The sequence below is a fragment of the Ixodes scapularis genome, unplaced genomic scaffold, assembly GCF_016920785.2.
Source record: "Ixodes scapularis isolate PalLabHiFi unplaced genomic scaffold, ASM1692078v2 PGA_scaffold1__304_contigs__length_218370807, whole genome shotgun sequence".
NCBI lineage: Eukaryota > Metazoa > Arthropoda > Arachnida > Ixodida > Ixodidae > Ixodes > Ixodes scapularis.
Window position 1 is genome coordinate 3,779,928 of NW_024609846.1, and position 25,712 is coordinate 3,805,639.

Here is a 25,712-nt window from a genome sequence, read left to right on the forward strand (position 1 = left end):
CCATTCTTGCCGAAATGCGCATCGATGTTATGAATGCCGTCCACCGCCGGCATCCTCCGTGGTGGCTGTTGATGAGGCTCCGAGCGCGTTCCATACGTAGCTCGCAAGGTTTTCTTTCGGTCGGAGCTTCTCGCAGTTGGCTAGAAGCAGCTCCGATCTAGCAGAGAGTGCGTGCTGGGAAGCCTTGGCCGCCTTCTGCAGGCACGATAAATGTGACCCGTGACAACCCATGTTTTTTTTTTATTTTTTTTTTTATGCATTGTTTTTATGGAGTTTGGATATGACGAAGAAGCGGATATAGCGAAGTGATTTCAGATTCCTGTCTGTCGACTTCGTTATAACCGGTCTTAACAGTAATGTTTTTGGGGGACTCTAGACTTATATTTATTCAAATATAGGTCTGTGTTTTTGGACGAATTACTACTTACAATTAGGGGTCGATCTATGATTGTGACTAAAGAATATCAGCATATAAGGAGAAGCAAAATTTCTGAGCCCATTGAGCTAGCCCAGGTGCCTCCGCATGCCAGGTGTTTTTATCTGAATTAGAAATTTTACACTTGTCTCCATGGGTGTGCTTGAGGAGCAGTAAGAGCTGGGAAAATGTATTCCTAGCCAAGAACTTATCAACAAAGTTCTACTGTATTGAGCTGGACGATCACATTTGCACGGATCAACCGGGACATTCCTGAGCGTCAATCAAGTAGCTTTGTTTTTTATATTCATTAACATGCAGACATGCTGGTTTTCTGTAAGCCTCTTTTTGTCAAGTCATGTCTTCAGTTTTTTTTTTTTCTTTTTCACTTTGTATTTTTGTTTTAATGAGCGGCACACCATTTCCTCATTACAGAAAGTTATGTCTGAGGAAATCTATGAATCGACTCCCTATAACACTGCCCGGTTGAAAAACCCTCATGGTAAGACAGATGTTTTTATTGTTTATACCTACCGTAATATCTCGAGAGATACTCCAGCCCTGAAAGATAACCCGCCCCTATTTTCGGCTCGATTTGCTATTTTTTTTTAAACACCAAAGGATAGCCTATTCTTAGTAGTAATCGTAGTGTTCTGATCATTGATGGCTTCGGCATAGGTGCTGCTAGTTAGCAGGGGAACATTGCTGACTGGGGAGCACAGTCTTCTTTCATTTATTGCCCCTTGTTGTGATAACAAGTTTGGCAGAGACACACGGCCAAGAAATTGCATTTTTTACAACTTTTCTCGATTGCACATCGAAATTGAGCCCACTGCTTATTTTCACCCAGTTTGCTCTCATTTTTTGGTGTGCTCTCTCTTGGGATATTACGGTATATCACCCTTTTCATTCGTTAAATGCTTTTGCTTTCACACTTGGAAGGTAAAACTTGACTCCACTTGCACACCCCACTTTTTAGAGCCCATGCTTTTCCCCGCATTGAACCTAAAACTCCCAAGGAATTGTCTGGCATCGTGGGAAAAATGGCCTCTCGAGACACTTAAGATTGCAGGATCCCACAGATCTGGCTTATATGTGGGATTCTGTGTTTTTGGAGTTTATTTTTTCTGAAATTCGGAGGGTGTTTTTCGGGGTTTATTTTTTCCCTACGTTCAAGTGTTTCAAAGTCTATTTTTGGTTGATTTTAAATTTTCGGAAATTCTGAGTTTAATTTTGCCATGTTCCCAATTGTTCAATACTCGAGACAAAAAGAAAAATATCCGGACATAAAAGTGTACTAATAAGTTCATGAGAACTCGCTTGTACCAAATTATATTTCTTCAGTTGGATTTCGTGTTGGTCCCCTTGCCATTGGTATTACTGTCCCACAATAAAACTTTGAAAAACAAAAACACTGTTGTTTCAATTGATGTTGGTACTTTAGAATCTGTAAACCCCTGGACGTAGTTGCTGGGAAGCTCGTTACCTTCCCATCCTATTCCACCACTCCATCTGCTGCACGGAACAAAGTGTTTGATTTCAGCTGTCCACGGAAATGTACGAGTTTGTAGCTTTCAGTTTTAAAACACGAAACCCTGCTTATATATGTTATTAGGCCAGTGAATTGAATTACTGTGCCTTGAGAGCATTTTAATTCTTTATACTATCTGTTCAGTGACAGGGTAAGGTTAAAACATAGTTGTCACACACAATGAAATTTCCTTGCGCGACCATTTCGTTGCCATCGTTGACTCTGGAAGCTTTTTTTGGGTTGTAATAGCAGAAATGAGGCGGTGTTCTTCCTCTGGAGGATGTCACTTGCCAGACTCGCCAGCCCAACGAGTCCTAACTATGCCTCCTGGGGCAACCCGTGCAGAGCAGCTGCATCTGACCTCTGACGACCTGATCCCGATCCTGGTCTGCCTGATCGTCAAGTGTAAGCTGCCACATCTCGAGAGCAACCTGTACTACATCCAGAACTTCAGCTGGCACCTCCCTGACAAGGACATGCTTGGGTAATGCCTCTTCCTTCTGGACCTTAGAACCAGACGGTACTCGTTGCAAGTAGAATCAAAATACTTGTAATCGATTACTTTTTGGATCAATTTTTTTAATCGTTCGAATACATTTATTAGAAATTATCGCGAGAGTAATCCAACTACTTTTGGAGGTACTAAAGATTGCTCGTGACCGTTTCCATCTTTCTCTCCCCCTCCTAATGGTGCCCTTTGTTTGTACAAGTTTCCTACCGAGAAATCCTCGAACCAGGTCTCGGACAGGAGGATGGCTTATCAGAATTGGTGGATTAAGAAGATAAAGAGTTTGGTAGTTCTGATCCAGAAATGGACTGTACAATAGAGCAGTTTTCAAACGGGCAGGCAAATATGTCGTTATGAAAATCGAGTAACCTGAAAAGTAACGACTACTTTCCGAAGTAACGACTCAGCACTTTTCTTTTCAGGTAATCTAATTGAACACTTTTTAACCGAGAGTCATTGTCATTGTAATCAATTACTTTTTTTGCAAGTAACGTGTAAAGACTGCTTATTGAATTGGTTTTATTCAGACACAAGGTCTCGGATGACAAGGCAAAAGGCAGATGGGTTCTGCCTGACTTGGCCCTATCACCAGTTTACATTGCTCAGCGTATAGTACGACACGTTGTAATATAAACACAGAAACCACGGGGAACACGTGAGTGGCACAGTGGGACGAAACAAGCTCAGCTCAAACTTTCAAGAAAGCAGGGGCATGCGACTCATTGACTTTTTAACTGGAAATTTAATTATTTATTTTGTCTTAGTACCTTCAGAGCCAGAGATTACCTTGAATGTTTTTTTTGGCGGGAGGCACAATTTCAGCCCAGTGAGGTTAAAATTTGCAGTTTCGTTGAACATTGTACAGGGTGTTTTTCTTTTAGGCTACAGATTTGTTTTAAGAAAGCTGTGAAAGCAACACTAACGCGGTCTGTGCAGGTGAGTTGTATGGCGAGGGAGACATTAAATAGAGGGCTAATTGTCACAGTAAGTTGAATAATTAACTAAAGTTTGGTAATTAACTTTTCAATTACTAAAGATAAACGTATGGTCTCAATTAGAAACTTTCCTCGTGCAATAGGCACAAGGCTGGCGGTTACAAAACACGGATAGATGAAAAAACTGCCTGGGCGCGTTATTGCACCAGTTGCCTCGTGCGTGCTGCACTGGTGGTAATTTTAGCGCTCCACTGTGCTGCCCAAGTGCTCCAAGTCTTTCTAACATTGACTGGTTTTGTGGTTTTCTATGACGCTCAGCAAGTTTCTTATTGGAACCATATGTTTATTCTCGCAAATTAAAACATTAATTAACATATTTAAGTTATTTGGCCGGCTTATCGTCATGATTAGCCCTCGCTATTATGTCCCCCTGGCCATATAACTCGCCTGCACGGGGTGCATTAGTGTAGCTTTCATGGCTTTAAAACAAATCTGTAAAGCCTAAAAAAATATCCTGTATACTAGCTGAATGCAGAGGTTGTAAACTGTTTTAGAGGGGTTTTAGCATTGAATCTTTTCCCTCGGTTTTGGGGAACATTGATGGATCACAAAGCAGTCAGTGATTATCTATTAATTGTCTCGCGACTGGGTACGTCAACATCCAAACGTCAAGACCAAGGGCGGTTTGAATATGAATGGGGTCAGTGGACGTGCATCTCAGCACTATAGCACTGCAATATCTAATCATACGGTGCTCCAATCTGTTGATCATTACTTTGATAAATAAAGTGTGTCACGAATTAAGCCTTTTACATTTTTCGCAGCTACACATTGGTGACTTTCCAAGCGGCGAAGGAGTTCATCAAGTCGCAAGATACTTCATGCTTGAAGCCTTCCAGCACAAACATGAAAGGAGAAGTAAGAGCAAAAGCCACAGCTAGACCTCCTGAACAGCTCTTCATGTATGCCAACAGCCTGTGCCATAGCCAGGAATATTTTTTGTAGTGGGGGAGGGCCGGGCTGAAATGCCTTGGATGTCCATGACTCGGGGCTGGGGGGGTGCAAAATGCATGTGCATAATATAGGGTCAGCTAGATTTGGGGTGGGAGGGGGTGGGGCAGTGGCAGATCCAGAACTCTGCTTTGGGGGGGCGGGGGAGGGGAGGGAGGAGAGGGGGGGGGGGGGGGAGGGGGGGGGCGGAAAATTTTTGAGGATACTATTCTCCCATTCTTTCTTGTGCAGGGGGGTCCACCCATGTCAAATTGCCCTCCGAGAAGGGGGGAGGGAGGGGGGTCGACTTTGTTTGGGGGGCCGCTCCCCCCCACTGCCTTCACCACTGACCACAGCCATGTATAATATTCGCAACAACCCCAAAAGAAACAAATCTGCCGGGACTATAGAGTAAAACATAAATTTCGATTTATCGTCCTCTAATGGAACAATAAATGATAATTATAAAGATGAGGGTGATCTAATTTTGTACTGTTAATATACACAGATTAGTCTTAGCTTCTGTGTAATGAAGAGAGAGTGACAATACCAAACTTTTCAGCATAGTTCAGTTAAAGGGCGAGTCCAGGCAATGCGGAGGGCAAGTTCGTCTGCTTCTTGCGCAGGAGGTAGCGGTGACGTCAGAACGCCGAGCCTTGATTGGCTGATCGCGAGCCCCTATCTGAGCGTCGTCTGCTCGCAACGTCTTCTGCGTCTGTCTTACCTTTCCTGCGACTTTCGGAAGTGCAGAGGCCAGATTCACGAAACAATCTTGCGCCAAAAATGTGCGTAAGACAAAACTTAACAAAACAAATTCGTATTCACGAAACGAAATTTTCGTAAGTTCTGCGCAGGTTACGACGAAATTCTACGACAGCTCCGAAGCTGTCTTACGCACTTCTTACGATCAAATCAGCATGGCCGACAGCGTTGCGGTCGCGACGACCAACGGACGTTTATTTTTCTACGTGCGCTTCTCACGCGTCCCGACTTCAAGCAGCAAGAAAAAAGTAAAAAAGTACTTGAAACAGACCACGACGAACAACAACGCTGGATCCACAAACACCCGGGAAAAGCTCCAACGGCCACGGTTCCACCGACAACAACCAAGCGAGCACGGCAGATAGGCCTAGCAGGCACTCCGACTCGGCGACCGTCTGCCCACGATTGGCTGGCGTGCTGAATGGAAAACGCCCGCGCAACCCCTGCGAACCCTTCCCGTATTATACTTTGATTGCTGACCTCAATTTTAGATTAAGAGGTCATTTTCTTCCTCTTGTCATCTCCTTGTTTCCCGAGGCAATGGTGACTCCCGCCGGTAAAAAAGCGGTGAATCTCCGACAGACGCAGGAAAGGTAAAGCAGCCATCGCTTTGACTACCAGACGTAAAGCAGACGACGTTAACTGCGCCAACCCGCCGACGCCGTTGAAGAATGAGGGGTCTCGCCGCACATGAAAGGAGGGAAAAAGTATTTAGGAGGGAACTTGCGGACACTAACACGCTCACCTCTCGGTTCTTAGCAAACAAACCTCGGCGCCTCGGGACACCTCGCCAGTGAGTCCTTTGACTTCGCTCCTTGATGCGCGTCTGCTAGTTGTTAGACAAAAACAACGTACCGCTCGAGTTATTTCGTCTGCCCTCTCTGAAAGGCGAAGTCGTGCTCGCTCGTAAAAACCTGCACTTCCGAAAGTCGCGGGAAAGGTGTAAGACAGACGCAGACGACGTTGCAAAGGAGCAGACGACGCTGAGATAGAGGGTCGCATCAGCCAATCAGGGCTTGGCGTTCTGACGTCACCACTATTTCCTTTCTCATGCGCAGAAGAGGAAAATAAGCCCACTTGCGAGGCGTATATTTGAATTTGGGATTATATGTACGACTGTTTTCAGCTAAAGCAGTGTCCCTGAATTACAAGGTATAACTTTTTTTTCTCAAGATTGTGCATAGTTTTATAAATATTGCGTCTCAGTTTGATTTCGGGCGTCTACGTCAAAACCGAAACTACCTGCTAGAGGTGACGTCGCAAGGGTGCTGCGGTACAACCAATCGACCGTAGCTCCAGTGCAACGTGATGTCACGGGGGTGCTGCGCCATTGTTCCTCGACTAAAAGCTAACCTGCTTGCCGCCCGCTAAAAAGCAGCGAGTCGCATCTTTAAAATCTGTTTCAGTGGAGTATGCAGCTTTATTTTGACGTAATATTTCGGCTGTGATCGTATTTCGTGCCACAAAAGTGATACCAGTCATTCATTTTGGTTTCATTTTTGACCATAGTTGGCCATTAAGTCCCAGATGTGCTGTAACATGCCGAGCAAGCACCCACTCTAAATTTAGTGATCATCTTGAACAACTGGACGACGAGTGCTTGCTAGGTCCAAGAGTGAAAGTGCAAAAGGGGCACATGATAAGGTGGGCTTCTCTGCTTTACACCAGTGCGCTCGAAGCAGCAGCTGACGAGGTGCGTCTGGTTTAGCTAGGTAGGAAGTGTCTTGGGTGGGTCCTTTGCTTAGTTTCGAAACGTTTTCTGCACTTACTGTGACCAAATGTTATCATGAGATGAGAAAGTGTGCCGTTGAATCGTCCCTTTCCACCCTGCTGCAGATCACACCTTTGGAGCTGATGCAAATGACGGCCCAGCTGGACCTCTGCGAAAAGCCGAAACAACCGGATGCACCCGAAAAACCCCAGGGTGGCGCAGGCACCTCGGCGGTGAGGTCGAGGTCCATCGATCGGCAGCTGGAGCAGGTGACCAAGCTGATCGAGTCTGCCACCAAGGAGCTCCAAACCAGAGAAGTCCAAGGCAAGTCCGACAAACAGCTCACGGTCTTGTCCAATTGCCATATTTTCTGGGGTATACTCCTCGCGATCTCGCATTTCACACCAGAGCAGGCACCCTTTTATGTGTGGCAGTTTGAGACGCTCAAGTTTGTACAACCTAAAGTAAGTCCTAACAGGTCCCTTTTCGCAGCGCCTCCTGGGCAACGCAAGAGGCCTATTGTGTCGCATACGTGAAACATTTTAGCATCGCAAGCGTTTAGTTGATACACCCACGGCACTCTTCATCAGATAGTTTAAAGCATACCATGTGTACACTTGATAGTTGTTCCTAGAATGAAGCGATACTACCGCTAGTCGGGCTGATAAACCTGGTGATCTTCCGGAGCCTTCCATACTCTGGTGGAGCTCCTCTCCCTCAGTGCACACAAGTGGTCGAGCTCCTCCTCGCGTGATCTCTCCAATAAACCAATCAGCGTCAAGCACCTCACTCCCCCTCTCCCTCCCATCAACCAGTCGGTGCCAAGCCTCGTGGCCATGCTTCTCTCTGGGTTTCACGAAATGCCAAACACCTAGCCAAAGAATGTTTCACGTTAAAACAGGAAGGCCAAAGTAGTAGAAGTAGACAGGACAAGTGCTACCTGACATGTGCATAACACAGACTTTGGTCTTTGTGGTTTGCATACTGTGGGTTATGTTCTTCAGTCATGAACCAACTGGCCCACATCGCCACTTTAATACATTTCAGACCTGCAAGAGTTGTTTAAGAATGGAGAAGATAGCAGCAACAAAGGTGGAGTTGGGTAAGTACTATCAGTTTATATCATTTGAGTTTTATGGTGATCTCAATACCTGCAAGTGCTTCTGAATCACTTTACAAAGTCTCTTCTACGAGCAAACGTCTCCTATGTTATCATGCAGGAAATATACATATAAAGCAAAATTAAACAGAAATTGGCAAAGCCAGTGGAATAAAAAAGATGGCCCCTCTACGGGTCAGGCTTTATGGTATTTATTTATTCATTTATTTGATTCCTACGTTACCATATGCAGACTGTGAGAAAACATACATGTTTGATACATGTGTATGTTAAACATGTACAAACTTAAAAAACTTGTCCAGTAGGCTAACCTCTTGTTATATGGTTCTCCCTTTTTCCTAGTTTTAATCAAACCTATTGCTAGCTCAATGGTTTTCAAGTAGAAGTCAATGGAGCTTTTCTGATCTGCAACAATATTTGAGTGCCGAAAACTGCACACTGTCCCATTAACAGTCGAGTATGAATTTCCACAGTGCTGCTGTACTCAGCAGAAAAGTGGAACAATATTTAGAAATGTTCTACCGCGATGTATACACATTCAGTAGGATTGTGCGAATATTTGGACAAGCAACACCCGCGGAGCTCGCTTCTACAGGTGTTGGTTCTTTGCAGTGCACCGGTGCTTGCGAGAAGCACACTCAATGGGGCGAATCTGCCGCAATCAACGCTTAGAAAAATACAAATATTGCAGCCGCAAACTTGGGAAAAAAGCACTCTTTTAAAAGGGGATGGCGCTCGCATGTGCCAGGCATATTAGGAAAGAACGGAAATTTAATGATTGTTAATATCTACATTGTAGTAATATGTTTAAAATTAAACTGGCTATTATGCGTGAGTATATGTTAGGCAGAGACGTCCTGACAACCTGCATTAATCATTTGTGATTATATAAAAGATATTTGCATATAGCAAGAATGCGGAGTGCAAGTTCGTCTGCTTCTTGCTCAGGGGTTGCAAAGATGTCACAACGCCAAGCTCCTATTGGCCGATTGAAAAAGAAATAGTGGGTAGACCTCAAGGCATTTAGCATTGAGGTCTACCCACTATCCTTCCAATCAAACTTAATCAGAACTCAGCGTCGTTCTGACATTGCCGCAACCTCTGCGCAACAAGCAGACGACTTGCTCTCCGCATATTTATAAATCCCCTCGATATGATATATCTGGCCATCCCTAAAAGTTTAATTTTATGTCAAATGTGTTCTTACTTGCCATCCCAATGTATAGGCACTGAATTTTCTGAGGTCACAGTTTATAAATAGATTTAGATTAAAATTAATTTAGAAATGGACAAGTGCACTTTTGAGAACAACCTTCACGAATTCATCTGGGCTTTCGTTCAGGCATGGTGCGGTAGAGAAACTATTCAATATTTGATTAGAAAAAATTTGCAGGTGGAGGCTTAAAGGGACGGTAAACCGAAATTTGGACTTCAGAAAACAATGCAGGAGCTGTAGGCGGGACACTAGAATCCCTACAACATCAACCATAAGGCAACATCTCAAATTGACGGCTGTATTTTTTTAAAAAGAGGTCGTGGTTGAACAAGGTTGACGAGGCGCGTGACGTAAACATATCTCGTTTCCTCCTCTCCGCTTCGCCACCTCAAGCGGGCGAGACGGAGAAGACGCGAGGCTGTTTCCTCTCAAATGCGCCTCCTTTTTTTTTTTAGAAAAATATGGTCATCCGTTCAAGATGTCGCTGTACGAGTTTGTAGCGTTGCGTGCTTCTGCCGCCGTGTTTTGTGGAATCCAGATTTCGGTTAGCATCCCTTTCAGCTTCTCCTTTAAGGGGGGGGGGGGCTCTACTAAGAAAAGGGAATGTTTGAACCACTTGACTAATTTAAATAACATTTAAAGAGCTTATTTCTGTTGATGTTGAGAACATTTCTGCCAAATTTTGTTAATAACCTGGGTAAAGTATAAAAAAAAAATTGCAAATGTTCAAAGATGAAAGTGGGCGTGTTTGCATAGAAAAACTATTGTTTTGAAGTTACTTATAAATTTGTTGTTTTCATGTCTTATATTGCTTTAGGACAGTTCAAAGCAGATAGCTCTGGAGCTATATTTCTATATTATACCATCTTTCGTGACAAAAAGTCACATAAACACAAATACTGTTTTTTAGATTTCCATTCTTTATACAAAATTTTAGTTCTTGAGCATGAAACATGAAAAAATTAAAAAAAAAATACAAGCTTTTAGCTATCTTCCACTTAAAATTTCATTCCAGAAAAACCTATAAAAATGAATCCAAATTATGCAATAACAAAATTATAGTTTTCCTAAAGTGAAATTTATGCCAGAAAGTGGAATGGAGAAAAGTGCGTTCAAAGTGCTCCAACCTGTACCTTTTCTCTAGCATCAACCTTTCTGGGAATACACTCTAGATGTTGGTGGATGTAAATATGACATTCTTCAAAATCAACTTTTTTTGGAGAAATCGTTTTTTTTTGTTTTCGTTCTTTCCTCCCCACTTACCCCTCCTTGACGCCGCTCTTCACTTTGACCCTCGGAGTTGAAGTATCAACAGTGCCCCGGGTGCTATGTGCTCGTAGGACCAGTCATACGCCTATCTTTTTTCACGTGGTTACGCCCCCTTTGCGGGGCGTAACCGAACCTTTGAACATTTAATTGCGAAGAAACTGAACGGCCCCCTTTTTGGGGTGTCGGTCGGTTCAGTTGGTGTTCTGTATGTATTTTGCCCTCCTGCTTTAGCGATTGAGTGAACTTCCGTGCTTCGTTTAGTCACTTTAGTCTAGCCTGAATACGGGTCCGGTGGCCCGGATGCATCCCGGGTGTGGCAGGGAAACTGAAGTCTGAAGAACTACTTCGCGCCGCGTATGAACAATGTGCGAAGCTTGCTTTTTTCTTGAGGTGAAAACGGGCATAAAAACTCAACGCAGCAAGCCCTATAAAAAAACCGAAAAAACCTTTATTAAATGTTTAGGTTGACAGTGCTGTGGGAGTTATGCGCTCACCGGACCAATCAACCGCCTCCCTTTTATCACCCGACCCTGCGCGCGTGTATGGACGGAAGCCTAATCACACGATTGGAGATAGGACTGGTCCGACAAACCCCTTTTGTTCAGGTTTGGGGGGTTATAAGCCGCTTCAGCACTTAGCATGCGAGAAGGACGTAAAGAAGTGAGAAGGAAATTCATGGGGAAACGAAGGAAAGGAGAGAAATCTTCTGCCAGGAAGAATTTATTTTTGCGCGTCGGGCTTTAAAACAAATGAATTACTTCATAAAGTGAAATCATTTGAGACATGAGTGACCTTTAATTCGCATTACATGTCATGTTTTATTCACTTTCATTCCACGCGCGACGTCACCTTTCATGGAAGCGTTGTATGAAATTCCCGCGCGAGGTCATATGGCTGTGACCTCATGACCCTATCGACCAATCAGGATTTTCCCGTCTGCCATCGCCACCGACGCCGCCTTTTTTTGCGACATGAGCTCCTTAAAGCTATCACTTTTATATTTCGTCAAAACCACTGTTTGTGCATGCCTACCGTTCAGAGATTTCTTGTGTATTGGCCCACCAACTTTAAGACATGATTTTTATAACAGATATACAAAGTAGTTGTGTCACCACTATATTAAATGCAATATCTCACGACCAAGACGACGTACGCAAGTTTCTTAAACTGCAGACTTTCTGTAGTGATCAAAGAAAAATATATTTTTATTTCCTTCTCTAGTTATTAATACAATCCCTTTGTTCCATATGCAGGGAGTTCTTTGTTGGCCTGCAGGATTCGCTCGGAGTCACCTATGGAAAGCTGTAGTCATCTGGAGCAGAATCACCTTCGTGTTTGTGAATGCCATTTTAGTTTCATCTTTGAAACATAGCGAATCCAACGGACACCCGCTTTTAGTTGTGCCCAATTTGGTTTTGTGGTTTAATGATTTTATGTTGTAACCTCGATTGTTTTTACAGAATAATCTTTTAAATAAAACTTGCATAATAGGGAAGGGGGTTTGCATTGCAAACTAGAAAACTTTTTCCTGATCTTTCAAGGTAATTTACTGTATTTGTTGGGTAACTGAGAATTTTCGTCTTGTGTTGAGTTGGCCTGTTATCCAACACACAGGTTATGCAAAGTTGTGAACATGTGATATAACTTTTTCATACACATCGACATGTTGTCAGAATACTTATCAAAGCTTGTATATTTTGTTGCTTTTGCAATTTCGAAAATGCCCTCGTGCAAATTTTTAAAGCGCGACACTCGATACTTGTGCAATTGTTTGTTATCCTGTTCCAAAAAGAACTGTATGTGTGCAGCTGTCTTGTTAGCCTGCTTTAAGAGCAACTTATGATTGTCCACGTGATGCTTCTATGAACTTAATGCATAGCGCTGAAGTAATAGTGATCTGTCACGGAAAGGCCAAAACATCTTTAGGCCTCGGCCGGCTTTCACTGTCTGAATATCCAACCTCTCGAGTACATTTTTGAGACGCACATTGCCTTTCAAGATACATGTGTTAAAGGTTAAAGGCGTATCATAGAGGCAGACACCGTAAATGTTCTTTTAAAACATGCCAATTAAAAATGCCAGTACCATCCCACAACTTATTGTACCATGTAATGCAAATGGCATCTGTAATGCCATAGGTGACAGATAATTTTGAGTATAATAGTTGCTTTTGTTTGATACCTACTATTTTTCTGTGGTTGCATTAATGAGTTCAGGTGATTTTTATGCTTGTGTAATTTGTGAACATCCATGCAGATATTCAATAGCTGTTTTGAAAGGGACCTGTTCTTGTTTTAGGAGCTAAGCTAAATTCACTGAATTAGCCCAATGTGAACAACTTTTCAATGTATAAGGAAGGTCAGCCAACAAGGTACACTCTGCAACACTGTTAGCGCAAACAAGCCATTGCCAGATTTTCGTTTTTCTGCCAGTACTGCAGGACTGTCTTTAAAACTAGTGGTGAAAAGTGCTCAGTAGGAATACTGATCTACAGAAGTGTGGTAGGTTCAACGAGTTGGTATGACGACATGGTGAATATTTCTTTGCACAAAGGACAGAGAAATGGAACATACACAACACACAAGCACTTGTGTGTCGGGCATGTTCCTTTTCTGTCCTTGTCTTTTTGTGTGCTGTGCTGTTCACGAGACTGACTTAAGTGGTTCATTTTGATGCCTGCCAGTAACCTTTCAAAGTAAAATATGAAAAAGTGTCAGAGTGGTGTTTGTGCTAGCAGTGTTGCACATTGCCATATTGTGCAACATTACTGCCTACTGTCTCGTTGATAATAAAACTGAGAAGCGCCAAAATAGGTCGGGACACTTTGGAAACCGTGTCATCAGCTTCCTGCCTTGCCATACGGCAACTAATGCCCTCTAAGCAATGGCCTGTGCACTGCTGAATGCAGCTTGCACGAATATAGCACTTGTACTTCCTCGCAATTTACTCCAGCCTTTGTGTTGATCAACAAACTTGACTGCCTCAACTGTGGCACCCATGAAACCATTATTTTACCATAGCATTTTTAATGACAACCAAAAAAATATGATACCTAGGGATGGCTGGTTTGGGTCTCTGTATATTTGAGTAGGAAGTAAGAAATTCAAAACTTTGTTATCTGCATTCAAACTGTAGTTACAGTAGACGTGATCAGTATTTTAGTAAAAGAATGGCGCTTTGCATAATTCTTCTATTTACAGTAATTTATTTACAACAGCCTCTTTATAATGCTCATTAAAACGTCAAACATTTTCTTGGTTGCATGTTGTCCTTCTTACAAACATACATTTCTCTGAAAGTGCATAGTGCAGCCTCCGATGGATTAAAAAAGCGTACAATTTGTGGTGTGACACAGCACCGATGCCGACATTTGGGCATACTATATTTAGGGTCGACTCTTTCGTGATACGTTGCCGAGGATAGCGTAGCTTCCACAGTGGTCCAGTGCTGTCAAAGCTATGCGAACGCACGATTTTGTTTGGTGGCTCCTTCGCACGAGAGCGCATGCACATGAGGTGCAAGATGAAGCCACGTGCTTGCACAGCGATGTAGGGCTGCTGCAGTGTGGAACCTATACCAGCCTCGGCAATGTTGCACGAAATAGTTGACACAGTATAAATACGTGACTGCGTAATGTTTGAAGAATTCTGCTTGATTTGCCTATAAACCGGCAGCAATGAGGTTGTACCATACACTCAAACATGAATGCAGTGTTTCTGCAACGTGAGAAGACTGCTACTGCACGCTCCCAAATGCCGCTCTGTGTTCGTCCATGGCTGCCTTGCGTTCCAGATACCGTGCTTTCGCCGCTTCCAGCGCATCTCCCACGGTCCTCTTTTTGAACAGTGCAATCCACGCCTCCTCTTTGGCTTTCGCACTTTCGTTCCCGTCCTCGTTTTCTGGCTTCTCGGGCAAATCGTTGGTGCCGTCCTCCTTTTTCACGCTCTTCCGCGGCCGTGCGGAAGGGGTCGCCTCGTCAGAAGAGTCTGCGGAGTCAACGGAAAAGTCGCTGTCGGCGTCCAGATCTCCGTCCCCTTGGGCCTCGTCTTCCTTTGCTGGCGAACTCGAAGCCGGCTCTTGCTTCACGGCAGACTTCGGAGGAACCTCTTCGTCCTCCGAAGGATCGCTCGTCTTCCTGGTCCTGTACGTCCTTTTCTCCTTGGCTGCCGATTTGGGCTCGGCAGTGCCCGTTTCTCGTGCCCGACCGTCCTCGGAAGTCCGTCTGCGCATTCCGGTCTCCTTGGACCTTCGAGAAGAGCTTGCGGAAGCTTCGTCCGGATGCGACCCGACTTTGCCTTCTGACGATGAAGAATCGCGGGCTTGTCCTTTCGGACGGGTAAACGTTGCCTCCGCGACCGCATCACCAGATGAGAGCGGCTTGTCCGTATTTTCGGGTATCTTTTCTTCGCCGACTGACTGCTTCAGGAGGTGTCGGTAAAATCCGGTCAGGTCCTTCTGCTTTGTTACGTCCATCATGTCTGTGGTCGGTAAGAAAGTGGGGAGAAAAAGAAGATTGTATTCTTATATTCAGCAGTAAGCTAATACTGTACATATTTTTCCAAGCATCAGTATGCTACTACAGCTGGCCTTTGCAATATTTGCTAAACAAGCTCTACATTGACAAAGCTCAGCACAAGAAACACCTTTTACAGTGGACTCACAATAATTCAAACTGATTTTTCATACTTCCGGTGAAATTAAAAAATGAAATTTTGGTTGTCCCGCTATGTTTTCAACGCATTTATAAGCTGCTTAATTCAAACAGCAGGGAAAGCAATATTCACGACGCCGGTGGTCATCGCTTTTCCGCAGTGGGCGGGTGCTCAATGAGCGGCGCACTCAATGAGACTAACCCATTGCGATTACGCGAGCAGAACTGTCCTGACAATCCGCTTTCATTATTCGTGCTTGTTTTTTCTATTTTTCTGAGGGGGTTAAATTCGAGATTAAAGAATGAATATGTGCATATAGCAAGCGGATTTATAAATTTCCTCAATTAGGATAGCTGTGTATGCCTAGGTTTAATTAATGTCAAACCTGTCACTTACATGCCCACCCAATCGAGGCATCCAATGCCTCGATTGGGAGGGCATGTAAGTGACAGGTTTGACATTAATTAAACCTAGACACACCCAGCTATCCTAATTGAGGAATCTGAGGCCACGGTCCATAGATATAGTTGATATTAAAACTAACTGAACTTGGAAGTGGACAAGTGGAAGGTTGGGAGCAACCTTCACTTCTTCAGCTGAATTTTCGTTTAAACGGTACAACGGTAGTAGAAGGCTCGAAAAAGCTATATGATATTCAATTAGAAAATAGTCGGTCAAAACCACTATTTACTTTGAACTTCACTAATGTTTTATGTTTGTGCCTGCTTATAAATAGGACAGTGTAGAGGAAAGAGTAAAAAATCTGCTTGGTATGTGCAGCTATTCCTACAGCAAATCACTACTTTGCCTCCCATCATATTTAGATAAATTTCTGATAATTCAAACTTCCGATATTTCAAACTAAAGTCTGTGGCTTCCTGGAGTTTGAATTAATGAGAGTCGACTGTAGGGCAGTGCTGAATGTTGGGCGTCGCTTCAAAAGAATCTGAGACACAGATTGGACCGGACTGCTGCATTGGCGTTTGTTTGCGACCCGTGTCCAATCTATGCCCCGTGTGTGCCCCCTCTAAGTATGCCGAGCATACAGCACTGCGGCCGTACTAGCCAGATGTTGGTACAAGTGAAGCACTTGTGGGCAAACAATGCCAACTACGAGCGAGATGCAACGATCACCTTCGACCCGCTGCCTGCGCATCTCCTTCTCCTCCTCCTCCTGCATCTCCTGCATCTTCTTGCGGTAGGCCTGGGTGACGTAGGCCTCCTTGTCCGCAAACACCTCCCCTTCCTGGTCCCGCTCCTTCTGGATCTTGCGCTGCATCCGACGGTCTCCCTCCTTCTTCCGGTTCTCGGCCGCCTTCAGCAGTTGCTCGATGTAGCGTGGCTGGGGGGCCCCGTGAAAGGCACGTCACTAGAAAGCTACACTCGGAGTACCCGCACTCTGACCGCCCTTTTTCTGATGCCGCCATTGCGATCATTCGTCTGTTTGCATCGTACGACATTTGCTTACGTGCCAGCAGCTTGTGGATGCCGCCAATTCATTCTTCGCTGCACGCGTGCTGTTTGCAATGGTTGTGCGTCTAAAACGGGACTTTTTGAGCGGTCGATACGGTGTGAAGAGACCACCGCGGTATTGCTTGGCTCTATTGTGAGCTGTTTCAGCAAGCAAAATGACCAAAATCACTTTTTAAATTTTCTGTTAGGCACGTCGGCAAAGGTTGGCGACAACCGGCAACATTGATTCTACGCAACAATATGGCTGAAGTGTCGATGCTCTGAAGTATAGCTTTTTCAGCAGCTCTAGTTCCAACAGCACGTCTGTACTATCGGTGTTCTAGGCTAGACAGACACAAATTGAATGCCAAACAAGCTGTTTGCGTCGCATCGCTTGCTTGATTTATGGGTTGCATTTGAATGGAACAAGGGCCCGATTTGGCCAAAGAGCGCGCATACCTTGCTGTCCTTCTTGGTCTCTTGCTTCTTTTCCTCCTGGTCCCGTTTGAGGTCGTCGTACACCTCATCATACTCGAAGACCGTTGGGTCTTCCTCCATGGCCTTTTGGAGCTGGAGTTGGGTCTGTGTAAAGCAGGCAAAGGGGTTGGCCTCCCGCAAGCGAGGGTGCACAACTATTGCATACCTGCATTTTCTTCAAGTTCCTCATAGACTCCTTTTTGATGGACTTTTCAATGGCTGCTCTGTCGTGCTGGAAAAGAAAACACTTCTTTGGTTTGGGGAACTGAGATTATTAATGTCTGCATGACACTGCAACACATCAGTTTTTGTTTTTTAAGAACAATACAATGACTATTTTACTTATACAAGGTAAGCTAGATTTGAGACATGGGGAAAAAACACCGTATCAGCCCTTCACCAACACCAAAGACATGCGCAACAAATCGGTACAGATGTGCCGAAGGCAGATGAGTTTTCATGCCCATGTATAGAAGAATGTTGCATACCTCGTCATCGCTGTCATCGTCGAAGATGGAGGACTTTGCAATTGTTGGCTTGTCAAGTTTCTTTGGCAGGATCAATCCATACCTGGAAAGGAAAAGATGAGATTCCCAGTTCAGAATCCTACAAATGCACATTAGTCAATCCCATTTCATCTAATGCAGCCGAATGGCGTGTTTGCCATCCAAAATAAGAAAAGGCAGATTATTATGTTTGTGTACTTTGCCAAACATTCCTAGTTATCTATGAAGATACCGAGATATCAAGGTCAACGAAGTCCAAGTTTTAAATAAATCTTGTTTGATCCAACAGCTACTTGACACTACCCAGTGACGACGGCATCACGAACCTGTACTGCCTGTACGACTGTAGCCTGTACTCTTTGCTACATGAACAAAAGGTGGTTGAAAAGCAGCCGAGCAGCCAGCCAGCTTCACTGGCTTTCTCTCTCTGCAGTGCACTGATAACGGCTGGTCTAGGCAGTAGATTACTCATCAACTGTCCTTGAAAGTGCCATAACGGGCTGATTTCTGTCAAAACTATATTCAACAATATATAATAAAAAAAAAGTTTTCATGACTGCTGTTATAGCCACTATATCTTTCTCTTTGTTTAATAACACCCCATATGTTAATTTATTAAGAATAACCATCACACAAAATTTTAAGAATGTTCCTCATCTAGGCAGTGGCTTTCTAATTAATTGATTAATGTTTTCGGCGACATGACCTCGTAAGAAAAATTAAATTAAATTTTATTTGGGACCGTGACCACATCCAAGATAAACGTCGCGATTAATGATCAGGACTGTGTCTATCATGTGTAGACGGCAGAGCTTCCAGTAGCCCGTGTTTAGTTCCCGACCAAACGCACACCATCGCTGTTTCCCGCGGAACGTACCCAAAACGCAACTAAGGAAGAGAAAAGGAGATGAATTGAAGAACCTGCACACTAATTACTCTTCCTAAAACAACCGGCACGCGCTTAATTACGCAATACAAGTTTCATACATGAATTAATGACCGATAAATTAGTCAACGGTCTTATGCACGCAGTAACTACAGTAACCGCAGACAACTCACTTCTTGGGGGCAGCCATTTTGCTCAATAACAATAACTTGTTTTAAAAGAATAACGAAACAGCAACAACAACTAAAGAGTACATTTGGTAAAAAGCAATCTAAAAGAAATAAAGCACTACTATAACTGAAATCGATTTGTTTTTAGCCGTATCGCAAAAGAAAAAGATTTGTGAAGAGCCCGACACCTCCGAAACACTCACCAGGGGTCCGAGAGTGACAGTGGCTAAAAAAAAGTATGGCGGATAAACAATCTCGAACGTACCGAAACGTACAAAAGGTTTCTCACATGGAACAAGCTCCTTCCAAGCGACACGCCATGGCGCATAAAAATGCAGGTAAGTAACTATTAGATGCAAGACGAAAAATCTGCTTTCGGCGCCATTTGGGCATCGGGTTACTAATGGCGTTGTTGTTAGTAAACATTGAATGCCTTGGATACGCAGTAAACAGTTTTCGAGGATGCTTGCTGTACAACGGCTTACGTTTCGCTAGTATCTCTTACTAAGAACTCCGCAGAGAAAGAACTCACTGGAATCGTTGGATGCGGGAACTACCTAACTGCACGTGTGCAATCATTTTATGTTTTGCCGCGGATCCTCTTTCCTACCCTGGCCCCTGGCGAAACGAAAATTTTGCAGTGTTCGCGTCGTACCTGAGTTTGCACATCTTCCATTTCGCTGCCTAACAAAATTATAAACCCTGGTGAGCTAGGGGGCGGTGTAGAGTTTTCTCGAGCTGGCGACGTTTGGCCCACAGACTCCGCGGTTATTCACCCCCCTCTATGTGCGTGAAAGACAGCAATCATCGGAGGAACTTTCGAGAAAATGACGTCCTTCGTAACGCGACAGAGAACTGGCGTTCGCATGGTTCTTTCTGCACGCTTCTCTTCGCTAACTATGTTCAGTTGTAGCGTTGAGCTGAAGCACAATATCGGTGTTCAAGCACAGTGGCGTCCCGCCACAATTTCAAGGCTTTTGACACATGGCCGATGTCCTCAATTTCGCAACGTTTCAGAACTCGATGCGCCTAATATATCGAACGATTCATGTGCACAGTGTCTCCCACACCGACGAAGATACGCAAGAATGTTTTTACGCCGTGAAGTAAGCCTTAAAAAACCGGGTCGTGAACATAGCTGGGGTAAAGTGTAAGGTGTATAATAAATTGCGATATCCCAGTCGTTACTGGCGCTCAGTCTTTGAAAACGCACGAAGGCTGCCCTCCCTTGGACGAAAAAATGTACACCCTTGGGAGCGAAAAACAGCATTCTGGAATAGTGATAATGTGACGGATAGTGTATGGGCAAGGAATGTCTGAAACAATTTAAAGGCTTGAGAGTGAATCTCCCATTACTGACTTGGAATTAAAATGTCATGTTTCCAGCTTTTTATTTTTAGCAAAATTTCTAGGGTGTTTTTTGGAGTTAATTTATTTATCTGAAATTCAGAGATTAATTTTGCTCTCTTGAAGTAAAATGCTTAAAGACAGGGACAGAAAAAAAAGCATAGCAGATTGCTGGGCACACGTGTGGCGCCTACGCTCTTGGCGCTCTGCATCGGTTAGCTTAGCTACTGGCTTAATGCGTGGCATGTGCACTCGATGGCAATTCCTGGAATGGAGATACCGGCGCTAACCTGGGTTTTAAAAAGGTGTGACAGGGTGTCAAGTTGCCATCTGCCGGACGGACGCCGAGCAAATGCCCAGGGGGTTTTCCCGCCAAATGGCACCGTAACTCATGGCGATTTGTCGTGACATGGTGGAAAGACACTCGCGTAATAATCTATATGGTCTGGGCTCTATTCCCGCCTGGTGCAAACACTTTTTTACTGCCCGGTGTCTAGCCTTGCGGCCACACTTTTGGACTGCACAAAATGCTGAACACCTAGCCAAAGTATGGTTCCTGTTAATAGGTGCTAAAGGGACACAGCATACCTTCAGCTGAATTTTTATTTTGAGAACACACTTACAGAACAACATAAAACATATGCACTAAAAATAGTGAAGATAAAAAGGCTACGCCCCCTAATGCATGAGTCGCTCATTGCGGATGTGCATAAACTTTTTATCAGAGAGCACTAGGGAACTCATGATGACACACACATGGTTGCTATATGATGTGACAAGGAGGGCTTCATAAATTTTCTGCACAATTTTTGTTTTAAATTTGCTCCCCACTTTAGTTTCTTCAAAGTCTGGTTTGCCTCCGTAGCAGTCACAATATACTGCCAAGTGACTATAGACAGGGACCGCATAGTAGCAGCAGAGTGCTCTCTTATTCTGTCATTGATGCACCTCCTTGTCTGGACCACATACATCCTTCCACAGGAAAGGGGAATTTCATATGTCGCACCATTGGCGCATTTGCGAAACTGAGTTTTGTGGCACTTTGTGCATGTTCCTTCTGTCGCCGCCGGCTCATCTGAGCTACTGTTAGTCCTCTGACACAGGTTGGCTAGTTTATTCGGTGCAGAAAAGAGGACCGCCATAAGGAACCAATTACCCATTTTTAGGTTGTGTGATAATTTGTGTATTTATGGTAGGGCCACGAGCCTGCCCTTCCTCCTGAGTGCACCGTTTGGCCACTTATCACGGCTTTTCATTTTTATATTTTTTGCGAGGGTTTCTGACATGTCACAGAGAACTTGGGGAAGGAAGCCTGCAACCTCCAGTCTGTTGAGTTGTTGTTGTTTTGCTTCTGTGTTTTTAAAATAAATATTCAATTTGAAGTACACCATGTCCCGTTAGCATCTATTTTCTTTTGCCCCTGTGTTTAGGTGTTTTACTTCAAGAATTTACAACCAACTTGCCATCTTAATTTTTTCTATATTCCCATTTCTCCCAGGCACAAATATACCACTAAATTCATAATGCCTATGGTTAAAAACGGAATTCACTAGACAAGGTTTCTTCAGCTAAAATGTGGCATTGCGATTGCAGGTGCTCTGTAATCCTCGGGGTACCATTGTCATTGCTTATACTAACTGTCGCAAGACAAAATTTCCGAGCATGTAGCCATCTTGGAAAGGCTACAACATCATGGTATGATGTTGTAGCCTTTCCTGGTTAAGCTGCCTAATAAAGCAGTGACATGATAGAAGGAGGAGAACTTTAATGATTACTTATAAAATTTTTCTTTTATGTTTTGCAACATTTTATATTGATTCCAACCCGAGGGTTGTGTGTTATGCAGTTCAGATTAGTGTCATTTATTCAGAAAGGTTATTCTACACTGTTTGTGTAGTGTATCGATAAATGTTTATTTCTCGCTATTCACCGTCTTTGGCAGGAGTTGATAGCTTGAGGGTGTCGCAGTATTGCATGCCCCGGTAGACTTCCGATGTGTGTATGTATATTTGCAGTTTAGCAACGCACAGCAATTGGGAAAGACAATATTTTTTCAATTAATTAATAATTAAATGTTGTTTGTAAGGACCTGCATGCATATAATGTATTATATTCAGCAAAAAAATGTGAACCAAAATAAGAAAGAAAAATTCTTAAGTATTGTATTCACCGGTGCATGTTTACAAGCGCACGCCAGTGGCTACTATACTCAAGCACAGCTTTTCGAGACATTTTTGATAAGAGCAGGAGCGTCTGTGTCCAGCTTTGCTCCTATACCTTTGACTGCATAGCCAGAAAGGTTGCCCCTGAGAATAATGAATAATAACTGTGTTGTGTGTATGATCATACAGCCGGAAGTTAGTCAGCCTCAATGGGCACCTGGTGTCTTGTCTGTCGATGAGAAATTTAGTCAGTGCATTACAGCCGCTAGCCTGAGGTCTTTAACGTGCATCGCGCAGTAGGGACACACGGCAGCACGCCGGTACAATGCTCATCAAGATCAAAACGGGTAAGGGTCGGGATTGAACTTAAAATTCTTCCTTTCTGCTGCGCAAGCTTTCGCTCTACACGCTCAGACACACTTGGCCACCAATTCCCTCTCCCCTCTAGTATAAGTGTTTCCATGGTTCGCATACTTTGTCAATTTACCTGTTGCCATGCATTCTTCCTTGAAATAGTTTTTATTTTATTAGACTCAACGCCTTGCTATTAAAGGGATACTTCAACGAAATTCGAAATATTCCCGTCGTGTTCAAAAATAGGTTGAATATGATCCACAATATCCGTAAATGACAATCGCACGTTTGTATTTTGAGCCTGGGGGCTGTATTTTTCCTTATAAACGGCACACTCTGACAAGCGCTCGGAGAAGGCCCAGCTTAGAGCACGTGACATCCAACGCAATCGTGACGTAGGTCGTCTCAAGACGAGCAAAGCTACGGCGAGGCTGACGTAGAGAGGATGGCCTAGTCGTTCCAGCCACCGAAGCGGCTGCTTTTGTACGAATTTTAAGTGACGGGTTAATTTTCTTTAATCTTATAAGGGGACAATAGCGACTTCTGCGACACTCAAAAGGGATTCTCGGGAGGAGGGGAGTTTCTGCTTCCCCCTTCTCTCGTCGTGGCCGGAGACGAGACAACCTCCGTCACTAGCTGTCAAGGTTCCTAGACAAGCGTTACAAACGAGGCGTTAGCGACATCCACCAGGTGCTCTTTGCTAATCGTTTAATTCATTTTAAAATTCCTTTTCGAGACTTTTTTTAACAAGATATTGGTATGTTCCATGTGATACTGCTTTTTTGAACACATATGGACCAAAAAAATGAGCACCGAAATTTCGTTGTAGTATCCCTTTAAGAGAAAGTTCCTCAAGAATAAAAAAAAGAAAAAAAAAGAAGAAACTGCCATATTATTATTATTGTATTTTATCTAAAGTAAAACCATGAGCTTTCTTTTGGAAAGTATTGATGATGGCAGAGAAGAAAAGTGTGTGTGTGGTTAGCACTGCTCCCTTCTTCAGTGGTAATTACTCCTTATGGAAGATTAGATAAAACTATGGAGTGGCAATTTGGTGGTTGTAGAGACACCAAGTACGGGGAAACATTTCGAACTAGCCACAAAAATGAGTACACATTTGATGGTTGTTTTTGTCTGAAAAAAGGATACACAGTACAATAGATACATGCCCATGCTTTCAGACAGAGTCATTTGGTTGCCGACTTGTGAACCTTTTGACTGTTTGATACTACTCATCCTAGGTCCCGAGCCAACGTGCACTAATCTCTTAATTTGCCACTTTGTACAGACACGGCCGCTGACAAGGACGCAAAACGTGAAAACCGTCGTGCCAAACCGGAGCTGGTGCTGTACCGGCCCGGCATGGGGCTGCTCCAAAAGAACCAGGTGGGCCGGCCGGACACTCCCTCCAAGCCCGGAACGCCCGGTGACGGATTTCAGTGCACCACGGAAGAAAGTATGTGCCAGCAGACGCCGCCCTCCGTCCGCGACCTCTCTCGGGGCAGCCGCTGCAAGCGTCCCGACCAGCCCATGTACGTACCTAAGCACGTGAAGACCCCACCGGCAGACAGATCCCAGACGGAAGTGACAGATGACGTGTCAGAACCCAAGAGCTCGAGCTCTACGAAGTCGCCCTACCTCGACGGTCCTCCTCACGAGGAGCGGCCAGCGGCAGAAGATGCGTCGGAGCGGCCGAACCGTAATGGCCCCGGAAAACCGCGGCGGTTCGTCGGGGCCCAGCAAGTGGATGGCGATCCCCCAGAGAACTCTGCTTCGAGCGCGTCGAAATCGCCGAGGCCCATTGAGACCTGCTTGGCAAAGCCAAAGCAGAACGTCCCGCCCGTCGAGCCTGGGGGGTCAGCGGGGGACTGGGTTCGCGGCAATGTGACGACTCCGCGAGAGGGGAGAACAGAGGCCGAGAGGTCGTCAGCGACCAACGGGAGGCGGAGTGGAGGGGACAGGGGTTCCGGGAGGCGGAGTGGAGGCGACCATCGGCCCAATGGGGTCACTGCAGAAGCTGGCGGCAGGAAGAGCTGGAGCGGCAGGGGTGACAAGGGTGGCCAGGAGCGGCCGCCCCACGACGCATTCCCGAGACAGGACAGCCGACCCGCCGGACGGGCCGCGTCTCCCCGGCGTCGGAAGAGTGGCTCTGAGGATGAGGCGGAAGACGACGGCAGGCGGAGGTCATCCAAGAAGAAGTCGAAAAAGAAAAAAGGGAGGCCCAGGGAGGACCGGCCGAGGCGGCAGTCCGGACCGGCTCCGCACGACCCGGTCGTGCCGTCCGGGAGCGGCAGTGTCCCCGAAGAAGAGGACTGGGACGGAGACCTGATGGTGGTGGAGTCTTCTGCGAGGACCTTCAGCCAGGAGGACCTGAGCCGGACGGCCGACAGGGACAAGGGATCCCCGGCGGCAGTCCATCCACACCGGCGGTCGCTGGGACACCGAAACAGAGACTCCTTCTCGGAAGAAGAGAAGGACGCGGGTGTCCTGCACGCTCCGGCGTACGTGGTGCCAGTCATCAAGGACTGGAGCGTGGCAGTTGTGGAAGAGGAGGAGCGGCGCCTGTCGGCGGAGCGGGAGAGCGCTGACAACTCCAAGAGTGCCAAGGAGTCCTCCAACCGCCGTTCATTGGCGCGGCTGGAGGTGAGGCGCAAGAACCGGAGGAATGACAGCTTTAAGGCGGCGTCTCCACCGCCCAAAACTCCCCAGGAGTCTCAGGTTCCGCCCCGGTTCCAGAAGCGGAGCCCCCTTTCCGGCAGTGCTCCCGAGCCTGGTGTTAAGGGAGGCCTCATTCGGATCCCATGTGACGTGACGCTGACACCAAAGCAGGCTTGTTTGGTAAGTGTCGCAGCTCTCTACTTTGAATCGCGTGTGGTTGTGGTAATTTCCTTATTGCTTCATTTATTTTAAAGCGGAGCTTTGTTAGGTGTTTGTGGCTACCTCTAAAGTAATATCATTGTAGAATAATCATAGTGACGCCCCATTTTTAATTCGCCTCCCTTTTATCAGCGTGCTTTAGTGGCCACGCTTTTTGCATTGTTCTTGCTCCTAGTGTAAAATAATGGTCTGCAGATTAAACGAAAACAGAATTGATACAGCTTTGAGCACCAGTGTCAGATTAAGTCACGTGCACACGGAATAGACTGATTACAAGAATACTTCTCCTAGACCTACAGTCTAAATGGAAGCCTAGCTGTTTTTGTAAACAAAATACTTTGAAGGGCTTGAGGGTACACGAACTTGCTGGAG

General features: G+C 45.0%; 3 protein-coding genes across 8 annotated transcripts in view; 2 read left to right on the forward strand and 1 right to left on the reverse strand.

Moving 5' to 3' along the window:
- LOC8032138 (ankyrin repeat domain-containing protein 27) overlaps positions 1-13,708 on the forward strand; it is a 25,918-nt gene extending 12,210 nt beyond the window's left edge. The window contains exons 12-17 of the mRNA XM_029973281.3: positions 851-917; positions 2,292-2,430; positions 4,214-4,307; positions 6,978-7,176; positions 7,900-7,954; positions 11,711-13,708. Coding sequence (XP_029829141.2) covers positions 851-917; positions 2,292-2,430; positions 4,214-4,307; positions 6,978-7,176; positions 7,900-7,954; positions 11,711-11,765 — 609 coding nt within the window. The 3' untranslated portion in view covers positions 11,766-13,708. The remainder of the gene's footprint in view (positions 1-850; positions 918-2,291; positions 2,431-4,213; positions 4,308-6,977; positions 7,177-7,899; positions 7,955-11,710) is intronic.
- Positions 13,634-19,361, reverse strand: LOC8032136 (nuclear speckle splicing regulatory protein 1). Of its 6 annotated transcripts, none has more exons than XM_029973283.4 (6): positions 19,256-19,361; positions 17,527-17,608; positions 17,205-17,270; positions 17,021-17,143; positions 16,244-16,451; positions 13,634-14,935 (listed from the first exon to the last, which is right to left on the reverse strand). In XM_029973283.4, the coding sequence occupies exons 1-6, from the start codon at positions 19,267-19,269 to the stop codon at positions 14,193-14,195; spliced, it is 1,236 nt and encodes a 411-aa protein (XP_029829143.2). In that variant the 5' UTR covers positions 19,270-19,361; the 3' UTR covers positions 13,634-14,192. The 6 variants fall into 6 exon arrangements, with proteins under 6 accessions (XP_029829143.2, XP_029829142.2, XP_002408785.3 ...); XM_029973282.4 differs by lacking the exon at positions 19,256-19,361 and adding an exon at positions 19,133-19,217; XM_002408741.4 differs by lacking the exon at positions 19,256-19,361 and adding an exon at positions 18,604-18,805.
- The window catches only part of LOC8032135 (telomerase-binding protein EST1A), a 93,051-nt gene continuing 86,163 nt past the window's right edge, over positions 18,825-25,712 (forward strand). The window contains exons 1-2 of the mRNA XM_029973279.3: positions 18,825-18,938; positions 23,752-25,301. Coding sequence (XP_029829139.2) covers positions 18,839-18,938; positions 23,752-25,301 — 1,650 coding nt within the window. The 5' untranslated portion in view covers positions 18,825-18,838. The remainder of the gene's footprint in view (positions 18,939-23,751; positions 25,302-25,712) is intronic.

What these genes read in the sequence shown, in the direction of transcription:
- LOC8032136 (XM_029973282.4), bottom strand. Translation starts at nt 19,179, where the DNA reads ATGATTGCACACGTGCAGTTAGGTAGTTCCCGCATCCAACGATTCCA. An exon ending in GGAACTTGAAGAAAATGCAG is followed by an intron (nt 17,144 to 17,204) that starts GTATGCAATAGT and finishes TGCTTTACACAG; the next exon opens with ACCCAACTCCAGCTCCAAAA. An exon ending in AGACCAAGAAGGACAGCAAG is followed by an intron (nt 16,452 to 17,020) that starts GTATGCGCGCTC and finishes GGGGCCCCCCAG; the next exon opens with CCACGCTACATCGAGCAACT.